The sequence below is a fragment of the Papio anubis genome, chromosome 10 (genome assembly GCF_008728515.1).
Source record: "Papio anubis isolate 15944 chromosome 10, Panubis1.0, whole genome shotgun sequence".
Lineage (NCBI taxonomy): Eukaryota > Metazoa > Chordata > Mammalia > Primates > Cercopithecidae > Papio > Papio anubis.
Window position 1 is genome coordinate 8,881,547 of NC_044985.1, and position 22,162 is coordinate 8,903,708.

Genomic DNA, 22,162 nt, shown 5'->3' on the forward strand with positions numbered 1-22,162 from the left:
AGTTTTAAATTTTGATGAAGTCCAGTTTGCTTTTTTTCTTTTGTTGCTTGTGAACAACAGTGTCCTTTTGAGTAAGAAATAACCGTTCTGGATTTTAGCTAAGTTGGAAGAACCATATTTAATGGTGATACTACTAAGAAATAATAGGGTTTTATCCAGGGTTTGTATATCTTGACATGTTCAAAATTATGTTGTTCTCTGATGCTTAATATTTATATGAAACCCATGGACTTAATTTTTAAAAGCGTAATCAAATTGTGACTAAAACAGCAATGAAAAAGCAGCCGAGTAGCAATTTGAAATGGGCTTCCTGTCTGTAATAGAATACTTCATCTTTGTGTGATTCCTTCTTGTTGCTAGGTTACCCGAAGGCCTTTCGGCTTTGAATGGTGAGAATATGAGAGTTAAAAATATGTTGCTATATAGATGTTTCTTCTTTTTTTCATCTCTGTGTAATTAGCAAGCCCCTTGAAGCAAAAATTACAGTTTTTCTTTCCATGAGTTTCAAAAAGCAAATTATTTGTAAGTTTTTAAATCATGCAGATGTGCTTATGCTCATGGGAGAATTGGATTTTCAGAATGAAAGAGCCAGTAATTATGGACTACTCAGTGTCCTTTATCTGCAACCACTTAATGATCTTTAATTGGATTTGATTGAAGCGAGGCCCATGAACATTAATTTGGTTAAAAAATACACAAGCTTTTCAGTGTCTTGAGCAAAACTAACATGTTTATGAGGAAAGATACAAACTATCATTTTGGTTAAATCCATGATAATTCTATAATAAATTTGTAGCTAAAGTAAAAGACCCAATATTTATTTGCTAATAAAACTATAAAGTAGGTAACAAGTAATCATAACATTATTGACTCTTATACGTGAATGTACCGGGTATCATTTTGTTACCAAATGCATTCTGCCTTATGGTTTTACACTTAAAAAACTGTAATTTGAAAAATATTACAGGTATCAGTTCTACTTTGTTGGAAATGAGAAATACCTGTGCAAGTCTGAAAACAGACCATTGACAGATTGTGTTAGATAAGATCGGAATTATTGCCTGGTGTAGCTAGGACAAAGCATTCATTTAAAGGCAAATCAGTTGTCTTTTCTTTATTAAGAAGCCAAGCCATTATTATCCATGCTTATCCTTTAAAAGCAATGATTGTGAATAAGTGGATCAGGTGCCAATACTAGGTTCACACTCTCTCCCTGTGCTTGTTTATTAGACTATGCATATTACAAGGTTTGGGATAGTGGTTCAGTATCTTAGGAAAGTGTTTCCATAGTCACGAATACAAGGATAATGTGTTTGTTACAAGGCTGGCATATGTGTTGAGCTGTGCTAAGAAGCCCACCTAAAATAGCCTGGAAGAGACTGCTTCTGATGGCAGCATAAGTCACGTAAGCTGCAGCGGACAGCTTATTTTATTTTCTAGGTGGAAATAAGATTGCTTTTTGATACTTTTCTATTTAAGATTTGTGTTAGGAATATTCTTCTGTTTCTTGAGGGGGAAGAACTGATTAAAAAATTTTTAATAGCACTTTTAAAGAAGACTCTCTTACATGAGTAGAGTTGGATGGAGAAGGCTCACACCTCCCCCCAGCCCCCACCCCCCAACCCTTTTTAAAAAATCAGTGTTAGTCTAGGCTTTTATTTTGGAATAGGGTGGCAGTTGTCATTGGTGCCGCCGGATCACACTGAACAAGTGTGGGTGGAGGGTTTGCTGATGCTTAAGTTGCTGTGAGTAGGTATAGCTTTCAGAGCAGTGTTTTTATTTGGTACCAGGACTACTGACAATCATGACTACTGGTAAAGGTAGGCTGTTCTAATATATTCTGAAAAGTGTTTATAATTATTGCTGCTTGGCTAGGAAATGCTTGAATATTTTTATAATTCCTTTGATAACTAAAAATCCTGGGTGAAATATGGGAAAGATTGTTATGAATTTTGTTGGTATTTAAGCAGGGAAAAATTGTGAAGCCTACAGGGAAATAAACATCAATGTTAACCTTCTAAGACTAGGACCGAGGAAGTAGGCACAGTAGGCTGAGGCTAGCTGTGTTTTTATCTTCTGTTTATTTCATGGGCTTTTAATTTTTCTCTGCTTTCCTGTGTTCACAGTATGAGGGTTATGAACATAAATCTATTTGCAATTGCAGGGTATTTGTTAATAAAGCTAAGGGGTCTTGAAAGGAATCTACTGGCTAGAAATTTCTAAGTTTTCCCAGTAGCATATAGAGGAAAAGCATAAATGATAGCAGTGCAAGGATACTGCTTCTGTCTTAAGTCATTATTTATTTTTTTCCCCTTTAAAAGATTTGCATTTTTAAAATGCAGAAATGTACAGGAAAACTACAAAAGAAGTGTTGTTCACAAAAAATCTTATTGATTAGCTGTCAGTCTTTCCACATAGCTTTTTCCCAGGTTTGGCCAGTATCGAAGTGATTTTAAAAGAGTCTGTGTAAACAGGGTTTGCATTCAAAGGTGTAGGGTGCAGTTGATGTGATGGGAACAACCTGTATCGCTGTCTTGCTTTCCTAGGGGATGGTTTTGCTGGCAGGCTCTTAATTTGTTGTCTCCAAAGGGTATTTCCAGACTCTTCTACTGAAACAGGTATTGCACAGAGGAAAATTGTATACAGTAACAAGTGTTTATTTGTCTCCTGCTGTGGGGAATTGGGCCCACATCCAGGACTTTTGCTCAGTGTTTATTTTGTAGTAGATTATTAAAGGTTTCTACAGCTATTTTCTTAAATTTGGTTAAGTTGGGCTGAAAGTACTGGAAGATGCTACATTTCTGCTCATATTTTTAAATCGAGAATTTAAAGTATATTTGTATTTTTTAATTGAGGATTTAAGGTATACAGTGATAATATTTTTATTTCATACCTAAGTAGCGTATGCTATTTTCAGGTTAAACTGCTGCAGGAAATCAATACCTGGGCAGGAGAGTTAAATAATTCATGTTCTTAAGTAACCTCTCCCAGAGCCTTTCCTTTGAGGATTTGAAAGTGTGTCACTTATAAGTGGCATTTGTCTTAAGTTGTGATATTTTCATTTGTATTTAACAACAGGTCAACATAATATGGGAGCCAACTTTTTCATGTTAAAAGCCATGGAGATAGCCTCCTGAATCTGAGTTTAAAATAAAGACTGTTCTTTCACTTAATATATTTTTTCAAATTGCCTGCCTCCTTAGTCACTGTCACCTGGAATTCAGGCTTAGATGCTTTGGTAACTTTTACCCTCAGTAACTGTAATCGTGATAGGAAACAAGGATTAAAATACTGTTTCTTATGGAAGTGGCATATTTGAATCATATATTAATTCATGACCATTAAAAATCTGCAAAATGTAACAGCAGTGGGTCTTCCAAGGTGTGTAGGGTACTTTAGTGTTTTCAGAACTCTTTCCTGCATTTTGTGTTTTATGAATGTCACAGCAGCCCCATGAGGAGTAGGAAGGGCGGCTTTTCAACACAGATACCAAAGGGTTTGGGTTTTCTAGAATTGGGTTAGTTGCAGGATAGGGGAGAGCCCTAGTTTTTGCCATCTTAGACCTAAGTCTTTCTTCCAGAAAGCCATCTTGTCAGGCCAAGTGCTCTGGAATCCCTCAGACAGGGTATGAGTGCCACCACTGCACGGGCAGTATGTGATCTGGGACTGGCAGCATGGCTGTCCACCTTCATTTTCTCATGTGCAAATTGGGGATGATAGTCCCTATGCTAAGGAGCCAGTGGGGGCCTTGGGCCTGGCACATCAGTCTTACCCTATTGATATAGGAACACATCCACTGTGGCAGCTCCAGATGATCTCCTAACAGGAGGTGTGAAGGTTGAACTGAGGTTTAAAATAATACAATTGATCTTTTTGTGTAGATAGGGAAAACTAAGAAAACAAGATGCAGAATCAAATGTATCCTAAGATCTTATAAAAAGAAACCGCCATTCAGTACGCAGATCTTGGTCACTAATACCACCAGGGCTCCTTGGGGAAATGGCTGAGTTTAGGCCTGGAGCAAGGTGAGCCAGTGTATCTCGCAGGGCTAGAAAGTGGGGAAGTGGTTGAAAAAAATCAAGGAAAAAGCAAAACAAAACAATAGTATGGGTATCTCCGAGAGACACAGGAGTCAACTGAAAGTGCTTCCAATAGCCAAAGCTAGAACACTTGAAGCAACATAGTAAAGTAGTGTTGGGTTTTAACCCAAAGTATAAAATAAATGTTAATGATCCATACTGATGTAAATAAAATGACTGAAAAGTGTGTAAATGGAGATGAAGAGACGAACCTCTTGTGCAGAATTATTCCAAATCATTTATGCAAATATCCCACTCTAAAGGAGGGGAGCATAACTTGCTAGTCTGTCAGTGTGGTGGGTGTTCTTGATAGGATGTGATGAGAATGGCATTTTACGTCTGTGGTCTTCCTCCCAAAGCCCCATAAGCTCTGTGGAAACATGGCAGAAGCCTCAGACCAACCCAAAATGAAGGATATTCTATAAACTCCCTAACCATGTCAAGGTCATTGAAAACAAAGTCTGAGAAACTGTCACAACCTAGAGGAGCCTAGCAAGGCAGGATGACTAAATGGTGTCCTGAATGGGATCCTGGAGCAGATAAAGGACCTAAGTTAGGGAAAAACTAAGGAATGCTGAATACGCTAGGGACAGTAGTTAAAGGTAACAGTTAGTCTGCATGTTGGGTTATGTGCTTTAAGAAAATCTTTTTCACTGTTTCGTGTCTTTAAAACATGTCATTAAAAAAACAAAACACACAAAGATTAAAGACATGGACACCAGTAAGGATACTATTTGGTAATACAGATTACCTGAGGGATGAGGAAGACCCAAATTAGGTCGGCCTCAGTGGGACTGGAGAGGAACTGGAAGTGAGAGGTGGTGGTTCGAAGCAGCACTGACCACACCCAGTGCTTATTTAGGGCAGTGGGTGGAGAAAGACCTGATAGTAGATAGGAGGGGAAGAGTTAAGAACAATTCCATATTTTGGCCTGGACAAATGGTGGTAGGACCAACTGAAGTGGGGAGCCTGGAGGGAGAGCAGGTTTTAAGGGTAAGATGATTATAGGTGATTATAGTTCTGAATACTTGGACATAGAATTTTGTTTGTACGTGAGTTTGATTCAAATGGGTTTGTATCTTGGAGTAGAGTTGAGATTGCTATTAGAGGAGTAAGTATTATTGGAACATGGATATTTATGTTAAATTGTCATCTTATTTATCTTTATCTTCGTATGTAGCAGTATGGTATTTGCCTCTCTAGCTAAACAGGGTTCTGGAGAATGAGATCGTTAAAGCAGAGATGGATGATTCGAAGAATTATTATTATTTGCACAAATGGCAAGTAGCTCTTAGTGTAATTACTTTAAAGTATGAGAGAACATTCTGGTAGGAAACCTTTTCCAAATTTGGCTCTAAGTTTTCCCACCTGATTTACTTTTGTGCCTATGTAGTGATTGTCAAAAAGAATTGGGTCAAGATTGGTACAGTGTTAATTAAAATGACATTTCCAAAAGAGCGCAGGGTGTAGATCTGATATCTGTGGGATTTGGGTTCTGACATTTATAACTTTCAGGGCAAGTTGGAAGGTAAAATAAGTACTGTGATCAAAAGGAGAAATGAACATTTAATCAATGAAAGGATATATGGTGACTCTTACGTAATATGACACTCAGATTAAGGTGTTGAAATTGTAGTTGTTGACTTCTGGAAGTCTCAGTTTTCAGTCATCAGTATGCCAACTTTATTCACATCCCTTCGTGTTGCTTAAAACTTTCCCCTTTTCCATGAAATAGTAAAAATATAAGTTAGAATATGTCCACTTAAGGCCTGCGTGGTACCTTTTCCGTTCCTTTTTAAGGGATAAATGATGATTTCACTGTCCTACTATCCTCTAACCTATTACAAGGAAGAAGTTTGTGGTTGTCATTATTATTGTAATTATAGTCACCCATTCTCTTTCATTAATGCCTTTGTGCCTTTGCCATTCCTGCCTTGTCCCTTTCTTGCCCCAGGAAGCTTGCACACATTATTTTCACCTAGAATGCACTTCACTTTCCTCATGCCTGCCTAGTTTTCAGGTCTTGGTGCAGAGGCTTCCTCAGAAATGCCTTGCCTGGACTTCTGTGGCTTCTAGGAATTCGCTTTCCTAAGGCTCCTTATGCTGGCTTATGATCGGCTTTGTGGAATAAAGATGGGAACTGCTGTGTTCACCTCTGAATTACCAGCAGCCAACCGAGTGCCAGGCACAGGGTGGGCATTTACAAATATCCTGGGCATACACAAAGGGTATGTGAGCTGGGTGTGGTGGCCCATGCCTGTAATAGCTGGGATTACAGGTGCCCGCCACCGTGCCCTAATTTTTGTATTTTTTTTTAAGCAGGGATGGGGTTTTACCATGTTGGCCAGGCAGGTCTCAAACTCCTGACCTCAAGTGATCCACCTGCCTTGACCTCCCAGAGTGCTGAGATTACAGATGTGAGCCACCATACCCAGCTCATGGGTCTTTAAAATACAAAATTTGAAGGAAAAAAACACACACACAATTGGAAGGCCCTCTTTTCTTTGTAAAAACAATTTTTGGAGTCTTTAGTGTACTTGGATTTCTTTGTACAGAAATGAAAATGGTGTTTGAGCTTGGCTTACTGTATTCAGTTATCTGCAGTTAGGCCAGGCTCTGATAACCTTTGTGCATGTGCTGGTGGCTGTGAGGCTAGACCCACAGGGTAAGTAAACCCTTTCCAAAGAGAAAGAGTACACTTTTTGTAGGACCTCTCTCCCTGTCAAAACAATGAGCCTTGCCCTGCTGCTTAGTCAAAGGCATTCTTTTGCTTCATTGTTCAAGGCAAATTGGAACCTTCCTTCTACCTTTCTCTGCCTCCTACTCTTAAATTCCGTGTCCATGACAGAGATGCCTGAGTATTCCTGTCCCACGTAGATGAGGTTATGCCTTTGGTAAAAGGCCTGCAGCATAGTGTGATTTGGCCTTCTCTGAGCCACCATGTCCAAAATGCCTGTCACCACCCTCTGCCTTTCCCCTCACTTTGTTACAGAACACTGTTCTTTTCCTTCTTCGCCTTTATCACAGATTTGTCTTTACAAATGTTGTTCCCCTTTATAGTGGAAAGTCCCTTTGGGCAGTTAGCATGAATGTTTTGTTCACACCGTATTCCCAGGAACTAGTGAAGTGCCTGAAATGTAGTAGATCCTCATCCTCAGTGAATAAGCAAAAGAGGGAGATAGTTATCCAAGTCAGGTGGCAACAAGCCATCTCCTCCTCCTGTAAATTATCTTGGCTGTTATTTCTTGAAGTAAATTAATGCTTTACTCATGAACTCAGAGCTTAAGAAAGATAATCTGTTCTCCTCTTCCATTCTCCATTTGTTCCTTTCTTTTCCCCTTTTCTCCCACCTCTTCCCCACCATGTTCTCTTGTGTCCTTCCCTTGTTTCCTCCCACTGCTATCAAGAGGTCCATCGTCAGCTGGAAGAGAATCCTGGCCTCCACAGTCACAGCATATTTGTGAGCTGGATGGAAGGCCTGTGATGGGGCCCAAGACCCTGGCCCCGCACCATTCGTGCTCAGAAGTTCCCTGCATGGTGGTGTTTGTGCTCAGCAAGGCTGACTTTTTGGCATGCAGGACAAAAGGGAGCATGGGATGTTGGTGCTTATAAATTGGGTGTGAAATTTCTCACACAGTGGTTGTCTTTGGCATAAATTGGGCAATGTGATTATTACGTGGGCGGTTGGCTTGGGAGCTGGGGAATACAGATGGAAGCTGAAGGTAGTGGTGAGCAGGCCTCAGTGGTGGGCCGAGATGATGGAGATGTGGTGTGTGGCACACTCACTTGACCTGTTTGGGCTAGAAAATAAGCATATGATCAAAGTGTGGGGACAGTTATCAAATAAGTACTTTCAGTAATATAGCTATAATTTACAAAAATCTCTTTAAGGATATCCTGTACCTTACATAGAATAATTGCACTTATCTGCACTTCCTCCTCCTAAAATATACTTGTTGAAACCTCTCATGATGTTGATTCCTCCTAAGCTTTGCTTTCTTCCTGTTTTTAGCCTGCAGTTGTGTGGCCTGTATACCCGGCCATGCATCAGAATGTCTGGACAATTCTCTAGACAAATGATAGCAGGGAAGCTGAGTGCCATTTACATTTAGGTTTGTAATAATATCCACATATAATTAAAAGAATTTCAGAAAGCTAACTACTTTGAAATTTTGAGACAAGTTATTTTTGGTTTATGTTAACTCTTTATAATTATGTAAATACAGCAATGAGCACTCTAGATAGCTTTTGTTTTAAGTGTATGTATGCTATAGTTATCCAAAGGTCTTATTAAAATCATTGAAAATCATCAACTAAAATATGACTTTAACGTTTCAAATTGTAGGACTGGAATTATTCAGATTTGAATGAACATTGCACCAAAAAAACAGACATATTAATATTGATTGGACAAAATAAACCCAAGTTCTTGTGTGTGTGTGTATATATATATATACCCTTAGAGACAAAAAGCAAAGGAAGGGAGCACAAAGAGACTGGTACTTTAATATCCAGAGTACCAAAGAGCTCCCTGGGGGTGAATTAGGGAAGATGGGAATAAACTATCCTTCCTGCTGGAATAGCTAGTCCCCGACACAAAACCCTCTGAGCACCTGAGCTGAGCCCACAGTATCATTTCCTGGAACGACACTCACACTGAAACATCCACAGGAACTCAATTCTCCATGGAAATATCCACCATTCCTCAACATCCACAAGAGCTCTTAGACCAGGCCCTGTGCGGGGTGTGGAGGGGGAAGAGGGGCAGCTAAAGCAGGATGCCCAGATGGCGGAGGTCAGTTCTTCTGCCAAAGCCCAGGAGAGCTTTGGTATCTAAAATATATATATATATATATACACACACACACACACACACACATACACACACACACACACATATTCATTCATTCTCTCTCTCTGTCTCTCTCAGATAAATGCTAGGAGAAACCTTCAGGTTCGTAAAGTAAGAACTAATTTTTTCCTTCACTACAATGGCTAATTCTTTTCATCCTATCCTGAGCTTTACTGAGCTATTGTAGATGTTTATAGTCATCATGTTTCCACAGAGACAAGCTTGAAAGCAGCTAGAAATTCATGACCAGAGAGTACAAAAGTCAATAGTGAGGTGAGTCACAAACTAGCTTTCTACCAGGCCCTGTGTGGGGCGGGGAGGGGGAAGAGGGGCAGCTAAAGCAGAATGCCCAGATGGATGAGGTCGGTTCTTCTGCCCAGAAGAGCTTTGGTATCTAAAAGAGGAAGATTCCTATTGATGACCACTTATTTCAGCCCCTTTCCCCTCCCTCTCTTGCTGGGTGAACTCTGAGTTAAGTGACTGATGGAGGGTACTAGAGGACAGTCCCAGCTCCGCGAACCTGGCAAGTAGGAGAAGCAGAAGCAGCCCTCTTGGGGAAGGCTCTGTCTGTTTTCATCTTACCCTGGGTCTGTCCGGTCCTGGGCAGAGTTTGAGGCACTAATACACTTAGGTCTGGGAATGATGGTCCTTAACGACACATGAAGCCAGGCTTTCAGTCTAAGAGCTCTTGTGGATGTTGAGGAATGGTGGATATTTCCATGGAGAATTGAGTTCCTGTGGATGTTTCAGTGTGAGTGTCGTTCCAGGAAATGATACTGTGGGCTCAGCTCAGGTGCTCAGAGGGTTTTGTGTCGGGGACTAGCTATTCCAGCAGGAAGGATAGTTTATTCCCATCTTCCCTAATTCACCCCCAGGGAGCTCTTTGGTACTCTGGATATTAAAGTACCAGTCTCTTTGTGCTCCCTTCCTTTGCTTTTTGTCTCTAAGGGTAAGTTTATAGTCTTTCTGACATATGTTTGGAGATACTCTTCTTCAAGACTGATCTTAAATACATCACTCTTGGCGTGTTGCTGTAAGTTCTTTTCTCTGAGGAAGGCTTAATATTAACAGGGTTAACTTAAACTGGGGCTCCAGTTTGGCCAAGAGATTCTAACTTCAGGAATCCTAACTCCTGGGCATGACTTGGGAACTTTGCCTTTAATTCTCTGTTCCGTAGTGTCCAGGATGGGCACACAGAGTAGTGGGGGCACCTGGGCCTGTCCAGGTGCAGAGGGAAGCTGGCTCATTTTTTCATTATCCCGTCAGGAATTCCTTGCCTCTGCTACATCTGTTCAGCAAGAGTCTTTGGAATTTGTTCTCTTTCGGTGTATATTCACTGAGCCTGGTAGCCCAGGGTGTTCCTGAGTTAAGTAGGATGTGCACACATTTAAAGCCTGTCACACTTTTAGTCAATGTTAAGTGGACCAAAGTAGTACGGATCACATCCGAGGGTTGGTTGGAAGGCACAGTGGATCCTTTCTAAATTTGTCTGGCCCTACTTTGGATTCATATGTCATATTGTGTGTGTGCTGTTAGGAAAACCTCACACTGAATCCTACGTGCTGTTGATTGTGTTCCCACGTCGGACTGTGCACTCCAGAGTGAGAACCATGACTTCCCTTTCTACATCCCAGCTCCCAACAAAGTACCTGGGACACAAGTGTGCTTACTAGAGAAGTGCTAGAGGTATTCAGAGGTGGTATGCTCTCCAGTAGCCTCCCAGTAGTAGAGGCTAGGGTGCTCTGGGAGTCCAGTTTTCTTACAGAAGTAACAAAATGATTACTTTGAGACCAAATCACCTGTAAGGTGACCCTGTGCTCTGGACTCGAACTTTCAAGTTCCAGGACATGGAGGGTTTGGAGAGAGTTTAAAACATTGATGCCACTTGATGGAAGCATATTCCTAATTGAGTTTTTTCCTTTTGCTTACAAATGACAAATTTCTTTCTTGTGACCCTGAGAAACTTGTCATTGAGACCTCTTAAGGACACTTGACAAGGGGGAAATGGGTACTTTCCCTTTGGAATCAGTTCTAGAGAAGGTGGTTTTAACCATGCCTTCCTCCATTTCTCTATAATGTCCATACATTTCTTTCGGCTGCCTAACTTGAATTAGGTGTATGGCCTTTTAAGCACATTTTTAAAGAAAATTCTGTTCCTAATTCCTCACTTCTGTTGAAATATTTTTGAAGAGCTGATTTTTTTGCATGCAAAGCATAGCACAAATAATGAGGGTGTAAAATAGCTGCCATTTGTCCAGTACTTATGGTTTTCCTGTCTTTAATGCATTTTGTCTAATCTGCATGACATCCCTTTGATATAGTACAGAGATGCTTTGGGTTGCCAGCAATACAGGCCTCATTCCAAGTGGTATAAGGGAGAAGGGGAGTGACTTGGCTCGTGGAACTAAGTCTGGGTGTGTGGGTCTTGCTGCCTTCCTTTGGACACATGCCAGGCATTAGGCCTCAACTCTCACTGCCTCTCACTCTACTTTCTTTTACTTTGCCTCTCTCTTGGGCAGGCACTGCCGTTGGTTGGCTCCAACAGCTCTAGGCTTGTACCTGCATAGCTCTAAGTCCACAAGAAGGGAGGTTCTAGAATTAATTACTGTGATGGGTTGGGAGAGCCCGGATGCTGTGGCCAGGATCCACTGAGGCAAACAAAGGTGTTGTCATTCTGAGAGTGGGGGAGGTGGTTACCCAAGAACTGCCCTGGGCCGTCAGTAGAAGAAGGGGGTTGATACTGGGTGGGCAGCGCATTGCATAGGTAGACAGGATCATCCTTTTTTCAGACAGGGAAACAGAAGCCTATCTCTTTTCATTTTCTTTTTATACCTCACATGAGGTTGGTCTTGCTGAAAGTGCAGGCCTGTGACATTACAGCTGTGTCCCAGGGCAGGCTCACTGCCCAGTGCGAGCTGTGGATTTCTCCCTGCACAGAACCATCCCTGGGCTCCTCTGTTGTGAGTATGCCTGCATCTCTCTGGAGCCTGGTTGTAAGTTATATAGCAGCAGCCAGGGCCTTTTCCCCAAGACCCAAAGAGGAATTAATTGTGCCTTGATCTGCACCTGCAGAAGGCACTCAGCAGCTCTTACCCAGTGTGAACTTTGAGCTCCTACAGTGCCTTCAGGAGCAGGTATCTATGGAAGTTTGTTTTCTGCCCTCCTCACAGTTCATTTCCCTCTCTGGTTTCTGTTGGTGTTTTCCTTGCCTGTCTTTCCCAGCAGAAGGTTTTGTCCCTTTTTAACTCCCTTTGTGAAGGACTAGTAAAGCTGAAATGAATTTGTGAGTTGCCACCTGTCTGTGCTCCAGTTCTCTCTTCTCACATTATCTCTACCAGTGGTGTCATTGTTGAGATCGTCTTAAAATGCCAGCCCAGCTTTTTGGCAGCAAGCTTTTGGGCGGAAGGAATGAAACGTGATCCCTAACTGGCAGCTTGATTGCATTCCAGGCTCACTTCTGTGGTAGAGGATGGATTACTGGTGCCAAAGGGCAGAAGTAGCACTCTGCTAGCACCCTCAGAGCTTCTAGTATGCCATTTCCACTTTCGTGTTGTCAAAAATGCCAACATTTCCAGCCAAGTTGGAAATTTTTATGTTCCCTGTGTTCTGACAAAAGCCTTCTTTAATTTTGTAAACAGGAAGAGGAATTTTTGTTTCAGAATATGGATATTGAAGGATTTTTTTGTACAGAGTGGTAGAACCGGCCCTGTTTAACGCTGGTCCATATTGACTGGATTGGGGGTGATATGTGTACCCCGCTTCCCATACTTTGATGGAGAAAGGGAGGTAAAAACTTGGAAGAAAAAGTCTTTATCCAGCCGTTCAATTCATACAGTGTGTTTTGCACTTTTATACTTTTCTATTTATCCAACTTTGGTTAAAATTAAGAGGGAACAGTTGGGCAAGGAATATAGTTTAGATAATGAGCAAAAATTCCTCCGATATGTGAACATGGAATATCTTTCTATTTATTGGTTTGTCTTTAGTTGATCTTAACAGTGTTTTGTAGTTCCCTTTTGTTAAAGTTGTTAGGTGTTTTTATTGATGCTATTGTTAATTGTTTTCTTAATTTGATGTATAGAATATACAATGGATTTTTTAATACTGGTTTTATATCCTACAACCTCACTGAACTTGTTTATTGGTTCTGATTTTTTGCGTGCATTCTTCAGTGTTTTCTACATACCAAATCAAGTCATTTGTAAATGGAGATAGTTTTAGTTCTTCCAATTCAGTCTGCGTGCTTTTTTTTTTTTTTTTTTCTTTTTCTTTTTCTAGTCGGATTTCCCTGGCTAGAACGTCTACCACAATGTTGACTAGAAGTAGTGAGAGTAAACATCTTTCCTCGTTCTTGATCTTAGGGGGAAAGCATCTGGTCTTTGACCATGTTGTTGATGGTGTGTGTGTGTGTGTGTGTGTGTGTGTATGTGTGTGTGTTTCTTTTTTGAGATGGAGTCTGGCTCCATTGCCCAGGCTAGAGTGCAGTAGCGCAATCTCAGCTCACTGCAACTTCCACCTCCTGGGTTCAAGCGATCCTCCTGCGGGTTCAAGCAATCCTCCTGCCTCAAAGACTCCCGAGTAGCTGGGATTGCAGGAGTGCACTGCCACGCTGGGCTAATTTTTGTATTTTTAGTACAGATGGGGTTTCACCATGTTGGTCAGGCTGGTCTGGAACTCCTGACCTCAGGCAATCCGCCCGCCTCGGCCTCCCAAAGTGCTGGGATTACAGGTGTGAGCCACGGCGCCTGGCCTGGAGGTGGTCTTTATCAGGTTGAGGGAGTTCTCTTCTAATCCCTGCTTGTAGTGTTTTTAGCATGAAAGCATTTTACTGTGTTTAGAGAATATGTTGTTTTTTGCCTTTTATTATATTAATATGACAACTATGATGTATACTGAACAAACATTACATTGCTGGGATAAGTCGCACTTGGCCATAATGTTAATTCTTTTGATATGTTGCTGAATTGGGTTTGCTAGTATTTTTTTTTAGGATTTTTAATGTTTACATTCATAAGAGATACTGAAGATACTGTACTTGAGAAATTATCTTAAACAAATAATTTTAAGTAAGCAAACATCTGCAGTAGGAATTAAACAACACAACGTGCGGAACACACTTAGCACAGTGCCCAGCACTTACTAAGCATCAGCTTATGGGAATTGCTTTTTTTTGGCAGATGGTCGTTTAATGTCATGACTCAGAGCATAGGATGTTGAGTTGAACAGGCCTGGGTTTGAATCCTGGCTTCCTCCACCTCCTTGTTAGTGGTGTAGCTTTGGGCATATTGTGTCTGGATGCCTTAAGTTTTTTTATTTTTAAGACCAAAGTGACAATAGTCCTTCTCTCAGGGTTGTCAGGAGGATTTAATGTGACTATGTACAACCAAACCTAGGACCTGGTACACAGTTAAGTGCTGTGATTCTATTAGTTGTTACTTTTCTTGTTACTTTTAAAGATACTGACTGCAGTGGTATTATGAGGGTGAAAAATTGAAAACAATTCAACTATCGATAAACAGATGATTGATTAAATATAGTAAATGCACACAGTGTCATAGTAAGTAGTCTTTAAAATTGACTAGATTAATACTGATCTAGAAAAATATTGGTGGTGTGCAAAAAAGCAGTTTTTATACGTGTGTATAGAATTCATGTTTATGAATGCATTAAAGTCTAGAAATGCATATATATCAAATTGTTAGTTTAATTTGGGGAGCTTATGATTGCTTATAGTGGAACTGTGACTTAATTTAAAAATAGGTGTATGTTTTATTGGGAAAGAAGGATATACATTTCTTTCTAGCAGGAAAATTTGGAAGCTTAAAAAGTATTTGAGGTTTTAATTGTGTTTGTTGATTTGTCCTCAGTTATTTTCATAACCTTGTTTGAATTTATTATCTAATTAAGCCATATGCATGTTAAAAAAAGTAATAAAAGCTTCTAAAAAAGATATATGAGAAAAGATTTTCATCCATTCACAAATTTTGCCTTTCTTCATGTGGACTACCAGAATTAAATTTTTTTGACTGTCTACTGGTTGTTGGCCCAGACTCTGTTCTAGATGTTGTAAATACCAAGAAGAATACAAAGTGGTCTCTACCCCGGGGACAGAGAGACCAAACAGATCTGCAGCCAGCTGATTTCAGGGGGCGATGGAGTAAATGGCACACGCGTGGTCAGAGCCGAGCAGGGTCTCAGGCTAGCAGTAGACTTGTGTTTTCAAGAATGCATAGGGGTGTGTCTGGCAGACAGGACAAGAATTGCAGATAGTAGAAACAGCCTTTGCAAAAGGCTTGGAGCTCTGCAAATTCAAGAAGAAAGAAATGTTGGGATATTTATGAAAAGCAGCCAGCCTTCGGGCTCATTATCCTGTCTCTGTGCAGCTTCCTCTTGAGAGAGCTAATTATAGTCTAGTTAGTAGGCTGCCACATTTCTTACTCCCTTGGAGAAGAATCTCAATTAGCAGGGAGTGGGTGAATGTGAAAGCCTGTCAGGATAGCAGCTTCTTCAAAGTGACCCTGCTGCAGTGAAGCAGATAGTTGTCTTTTCTTTAGAAAATGAGGCATTTTCTCCCCGTTGTGCTTCTGTCCATCAAAGCCTGCCTCAGGAGAAGAGAAGGAAAAGCTTTGTAGTCTAGGTTCTGGCTTTCCTGGCAGATAGGCAATGAGCAGATATTTCTTAGTTTCTGTGACGTTTTGTTGGTCCTCATAGATGAGTGTTTAAATTTTCCAAGCGAACAGTATGGCCCAAAGCTTCTAATTCCAAGTTCCAGACCTCAGACTTGAGTTCATGTTTGTCTTTAGACTGATAGCACCCTGGGGTGATTCAGGGTTGGGTGAAAATTATAATATCACTCTGTAGAAATTTCACGAGTCATTTTTAAGTGGTTTATCCTGATTCTATAAAAGGTGGAATGGAGCTCAGATGATTTTTAAAGAATCAAAGGAGGTGATGCTTGCTGGGAACTGAAGGTTCCCATCTGCTTATTTCGGATTTCTACCTGAGACTATCAGATGAAAGAAGTGGCCCTCCCATGGCCGTCTTTGCAGTGGTGGCTGAAGATACAGTTAATTATTTCTTTGGGCTTAAAGAGAACTTCCCCTTAAGATGATTTTATGTGTAACATATGCTCTTGTATTATGTGAAAATGTTAAAATTGATGTAATGGCACAAGCCTGCAGTTAAAAATACTCAATTTCACACGTTTCTGCCTTAGTTAAAGCTCTAGAAAAAGAGGTTAGATACTGCCAGATGTCTGCTTAGCAGAAAAGCCTAAAGAAAATGGGAATCCAAATGGCTAGTAGAGTTCAGTACTGGTTAATTTAGCTGAGAAATACTGAATGTTAAACCTGGGTGTGAGACTCTTCATCTTCTGCTGTAACCATGGTCCAGTTGCAGATACAGCTTATTTGTCCAGTTAAAGAATGGCTCATTCTACATAGTAGAATTTCCTAGTTAACTGAAACTGGGTACCTTTCTGATGATCCAGCCTCCTTTTAAATTTAATCTTAATTTCTGGTGTCCAAAAAGCTAGGAAACATAGGCTAAACTTATTTTTAAACAGTATGTTAGTTAAGTTTTCAAGTAATTGGCTCAGTTGGTTTTTATCCTCCAAAAGCCTTTGCAGGTGTTTCAGTTCAAAGCATTGTGTCCAGCTCTTAATCTAGAAAATAAATATACTTTTGTCCTTTGTTTTCCTGAATTTCCAATTGAAATGGGAAGTGTGAATTACATTCTTCACTAGCACACAGATCACTGAAAAATTGAATCTTAAGTTGTTGCGCGGGGTCATTGTGCTGTTATTGTACAGATATGATTTGACCCCTGTACTGTCAGCCGTATTCTAAGCATTTTGGGTTTAGGTGTTTTTATGTGCATGTGTTTGCTTTTCGTAGTTTCTATTAGGCTATTAGGCCTTCAGCTCACTTATTAACATTACTTTGCACGTCCTCCTTCTCACTATCCCTGTAGTTAGTTGCTTCTAATCTGCTTAGGGAATCAGCTAAGTAAGCTTGTTAAATTTGTTTCCAAAGGGTAAGTAAAAAGACAGGTAGAACTCCTAAAGTTCAGTTTAAAAAGCTTCTTCATTGGCTGCTTGGTATGCCCTTTCCTCCTTCCCTTCTTATTTTTTATTTTTTTTATTTTTTTTTGAGACGGAGTCTCGCTTTGTCACCCAGGCTGGAGTGCAGTGGTGCTGTCTTGACTCACTGCAACCTCTGCCTCCTGGGTTCACGCCATTCTCCTCCCTCAGCTTCCCGAGTAGGTGGGGCTACAGGCACCCGCCACCACGCCTGGCTAATTTTTTGTATTTTTAGTAGAGACGGGGCTTCACCGTGTTAGCCAGGATGGTCTCGATCTCCTGACCTCGTGATCCGCCCGCCTCAGCCTCCCAAAGTGCTGGGATTACAGGCATGAGCCACCGCGCCCGGCGTCATCCTTCCCTTCTTTGGGAGACATTTCATACAGGTGTTGGTGATGAAGGGCGTGCCTTCTCGGTATGGTTTGTGATACACTGTTGTGTGACATCTTCAGGCAGTTTAGACAAGTTATGATCAACTTTGAAAAATATATGCTCTTTGAGGACCGAAACGGAACTGCTTCCATTTTCTTCATGCCTTCCCTGTGCCTTATTTCCCGTATTGTTTTGTGTGTGTCATCTAGTACAGCAACATATATCCTAATTATGGTTCCTCTGGCCCCCAGGTTATTGGCCTATTACATGAGAATATAAAAAGAATGAAAGCTAAATATTTTTGCTTTAAACAGTCAGTCATCTTTTATAGAAATGGTAGTGTGAAAGAATTAAAACAGGAGAATAAATAATAAAATATGAGAAGAAGGTCTTATATTCACATATTTACCGTATCTACTGCTCTTTATTTCTTTATGTAAATCCAAGTTTCCAACTGGTATCATTTTTCCTTTTGCCTGAAGATCTTCCTGTTACATTTCTTGAAGTGCAGGTCTGCTGATGACAATTTCTGTTTGAGTTTTTATTTTGCCTTTATTCTTAACAGATGTTTTCACTGGATATAGAATTCTAGGTTACTTCTAGGTGAATACCATTTTCAAGCTGCCATTTCCATTGTGTTCTGGCTGGCAGGGTTTCTGATGAATTCTGCTGCTGCTGTTATGTTTGTTGTTCTGTGTACTATGTCTTCCCCTGGCTGCTCTTGTCTGGGCCTAACAGTTTGATTATGGTGTGCCTCAGTATGCGTTTCGGTGTGTGTATCTTGCTTGGGGCATGCAGCTTCTTGGATCTGTAGGTTTCTAGTTTCTCTCAAATTTGAAAGTGTTCTGGCCATCATTTCTTAATCTTTTTCTGTCCTTCCCCTTCTTCCCCTTGTCCTTCGGGCCTGCAGTGTTGTGTGTGTTAGACTGCTGGATATTATCCTTCAGGTCTCTGAGACTCTATTCCTTTTATTTATTTTTTCAGCCTATTTTGTTTCTGTGCTTCTGTGCTTATTTTGGATAAATTCTATTGCTATATGTTTAAGTTCCCTGATTTTTTTCTTTACTTCTGCAATGTCTAGCCTGCACTTAATCTCAATCAGTGAAATTTTCATTTCAGATAATTATGTTTTCTTAAAATCTGTAAGTTCCACTGGATTCTTAAAAAAACTTCCTTTTTTCTTATGAATATCTATGTATTCTTTTAATATTGAACATAGTTATAATAGAAGTTTAATGTCTTATCTCATCATTTCTCAGAAGTTTACTATTTTCTGATTTTTTTTGCCCCTCCTGATTATGGGCCACATTTTCCTCCTTCTTGTCATGTTTAGGAAATTTTTTTTTTAAGGCTTCTCTGTACATAGTGAAGGAATTTTATATTAGATGTTGTGTATTGTGAATGTTACCTTGTTGAGTGTCTGTGTCTTGTTTTATTTCTTTTAGGAATATCACGCTTTGTTTTGGCAAAGCAGTTAAGTTACTTGCAGGTCTTTCTAATGCCCTGTAGGCCTGCTTTTAAGCTCTGATAGGGCAGATTTCATTTAACTTTCACTCCAGACATACTTCAATCTCACTAAGACCTGACCTCTCTGGGGGTCTCCATTGAATGCCTTGGGTGGGTCACCAAGAACATTCCACTTTGGCTGGTTGGAGCTTCCCTACTTGTGTAAACTCTAAGAGTTGTTCATTTCACACCTTCTTGGTCATTTTCTGCCTTGCTTCGTGGAAGTTCACTCACACACGTGAGGCCTAGAACTTAGCACATTTCTGTAGCCCTCTTTCTGTGTAGCTTCCTGTAATTTCTAGCACCCTCAACCTCTCTGAACTCTGTTCTTTATTGTCTGCAGTATCTAATCTGCAGGGCTACTAAGTTTAATTTGAGGTCCCCTTCCCTGTACTTGGTGACCTGGAAATTATTAACACCTCCAGACAGAAAGTTGGGGTGATTGTATAGCTTACCTTGTTTGTTTCTTTTCTTGCAGGGAGAAACAAATAAATCTATATCTTTATGCAAATTAGCTGAGCAGCCAAGTTCTGCACTGCCTAGTATCCAGTGCCTGCACGTAGTTCTTTCAGATATACTGTCAGGTTTTCTAGCTATTTATTGCAGGAGGTTAAGTCTGGTCCACACCTAGTCTATCACTGATGCAAGCAAAAAATTTCAGGAATTCCATTGAAATTGGTCCATTGAAAATAATTCTTGGCAGCTGAGTACTGTTCTAAATGACATGCCTGCATGTGTTAGAAGACTGAATTAAACATAATTTACATGAATTTGTGAGTGAAGCATGATAGTGTCCTCATGTCTTCCATTTATTTTTTACCTGTCCCACAGACTAGAACTGTTCCTACTCAGCAGAATTATTATGGTTTAAGGTAGTAGAATAATGACATCTGTTCAGATGTTCTTAGAGCTCCCCAGAGGACAGATAGGCTGAGTGAGATCTGTCCTTGTCACCGCTAATGCTGACAGTACTCAGTGGGTGACTTCTCCTTTGGGTTGTTCTTATTCTTTACATTAGACTTAAATTTTCATTTTGGGAAGGCCATTATGAACCACTTTCTGAATCCACGGGAAGTCTGTGCTAATAGCACTGTGCATGTGAATCAATAAAAAATGGATGTATGGGTTGAAAGAACCATCTTGAAATAGCATGGCATAACAAGACAATCTGGGGGATTTAAAGGCACAGTGAAAGGAGCTAATTTGCATAAGGACATGGATTTGTGAGGATGTCTTTCTCTCCTCCTCCCCCTACCCTGTGTTGAATAAACTGAGCCATGTAATTTGGAGTGCATTGTTGTTGAGTTTCAGGGAGCATTGGGGTCTTGAGTAGACACAAGACTTCGCTGTTGATAATTTAGCTTAAGAAGCGACTAGATCAAGGAAAACAGGAATTCTGTATATTTTTTGGATCACAAAGATTTATTTCAAACTTATTGGTAAAGAACTAATGCCCCTTTGAGAAATCATGAATATTGCCAGCTACAGATGTTGATTTTTGTTTTATTTAAATTACTCTTAAGTTCTTTGTTTAGCCTCCTAAATGACTCACTCTTATACTTGATGCATAAACTTTAATTTTGCATCATTGAAGTGTTGTTATAAATTTGTTGATTTTTAAGAATCCAAAGATGTTTCTTTTTTCTTGAGACAAGGTCTTGCTCTGTCACTCAGGCTGGAATGTAGTGGAGTGACCCTGGCTCACTGCAGCTTCAGGCTCCTGGGCTCAAGTGATGCTCCTGCCTCAGCCTTCTGAGTATCTGGGACTACAGGCACATGCCACCATATCTGACATATTTTTTTATTTTTAAGAGACAGGACCTTGCTATGTTGCCCAGGCTGGTCTTGAACTCCTGGCCTCTAGCAGTTCTCCCATTTTGGCCTCCCAAAGTGGTAGGACTACAGCTGTGTTTTTTTTTTTTTTTTTTAAATTTTAAATGCAACTTGAGGAGTATTGATTGAATCCACTGCTGTTTAAAAAATTTAAAAGTTAATGAGCTTATGAAAAAAAAGTTCATCTTCACTAAAAAAGAAATGCAACATAGAAGATGAAGTCTTTTTTCCACCTGTCAGATTGATTAAAGTTTAAAAATGGTAATATTAAATGTTAGCAGTGGTGTGGAAGGATGAGTACTTCTTTGAACTTCTAGGGGAAATGTACATTTATATGACCTCTCTGATAATTCTGGCACTATGCATCAAGAACTTTTACACTCTTTGACCCACTGTTGTTGCTTCTAGGGTTTTCATTCCTAAGACGATTGGAAATTCAAACAAACAAACAAAAAATGTAGGAAGGCATTTGCAATATTGCATTTCTAATGGTGAGGAATTAGAAACACCCTAAATGTCTAACCATAAGAGTGCTTCACTTGTGCCATTTTCCAGTTACAAAGTACCATACAATTATTAAAATGGTGGTTATGAAAAATATTTCATCACAGAGGAAAAATTTACATATTTGAAGTAAGCACTATTCCAATATGATACATACTCATCTCAGCTGCTACTTTAAAATACCCAAGTGACCAAGTACAGTGGCTCATGCCTGTAATCCCAGTACTTTGAGAGGCCAAGGTGGGAGGATTGAGTGACAGTGAGACCCTTTATCTTAAAGAAAAAAAAAAGCATGGATGGTCAGAAATGTCCCAGAATGTGAAAATAACTGTTTCTAGGTGGTGGTTTTATGAGAGATTGTTTTCTTCTTTTTATTTGTTCTGTTTTTCAAAATTTGAGTGCAAAAGTATTCTGGGTATGTGAAAGCAAGTATGATCTTTGTAGCTTCATTCTGGGCTTAACCTAAGGCTTTCCAGACCCTAGAGGGGCACCTCAGACTCCAAAAGAGTATGCAAAAGTATGAAAAAGTGTGTGTGTGTGTGTGTGTGTGTGTGTGTGTGTGTGTATAGTTTTTGTTTTTTAAAAAACATTGGTTTCTGTGCTTACTGTTCAGATAAAAATTTCGATGATGAAGATTCTGTGGATGGTAACAGACCTTCCTCTGCTAGTTCTACGTCATCCAAGGCGCCACCAAGTTCTCGGAGAAACGTTGGAATGGGAACCACCCGCCGGCTTGGTTCATCCACCCTGGGATCCAAGTCTTCAGGTTAGTCTAAGCTCTGTGTGGCGTTCTAGGGTCAGCTATGCCAGCTTTTCAAACCAGAGATGCAAGTACTTGCCTGTGGTGGCCCTCAGAAGTGATACAGTCCCCGTATGCAGCAGGTTTCTGCCTGCTATTCTTTCATTGAATTAGCATTGCAGTACTGATGCTGATTA

General features: G+C 40.2%; 1 protein-coding gene across 40 annotated transcripts in view; it reads left to right on the forward strand.

The window, feature by feature from the left end:
* CLASP1 (cytoplasmic linker associated protein 1) overlaps nt 1-22,162 on the forward strand; it is a 307,430-nt gene that overhangs the window by 158,499 nt on the left and 126,769 nt on the right. For 37 of the 40 annotated variants that reach the window (XM_021923495.2, XM_009185059.3, XM_021923484.2 and 34 more), the window contains one exon: nt 21,840-21,992. In XM_021923495.2, coding sequence (XP_021779187.1) covers nt 21,840-21,992 — 153 coding nt within the window. Of the gene's footprint in view, nt 1-1,646; nt 1,821-13,166; nt 13,172-17,714; nt 17,720-21,839; nt 21,993-22,162 lie in introns of those variants that run through there. The other 3 variants (XM_021923504.2, XM_021923508.2, XM_003909234.5) reach the window with 3 other exon arrangements.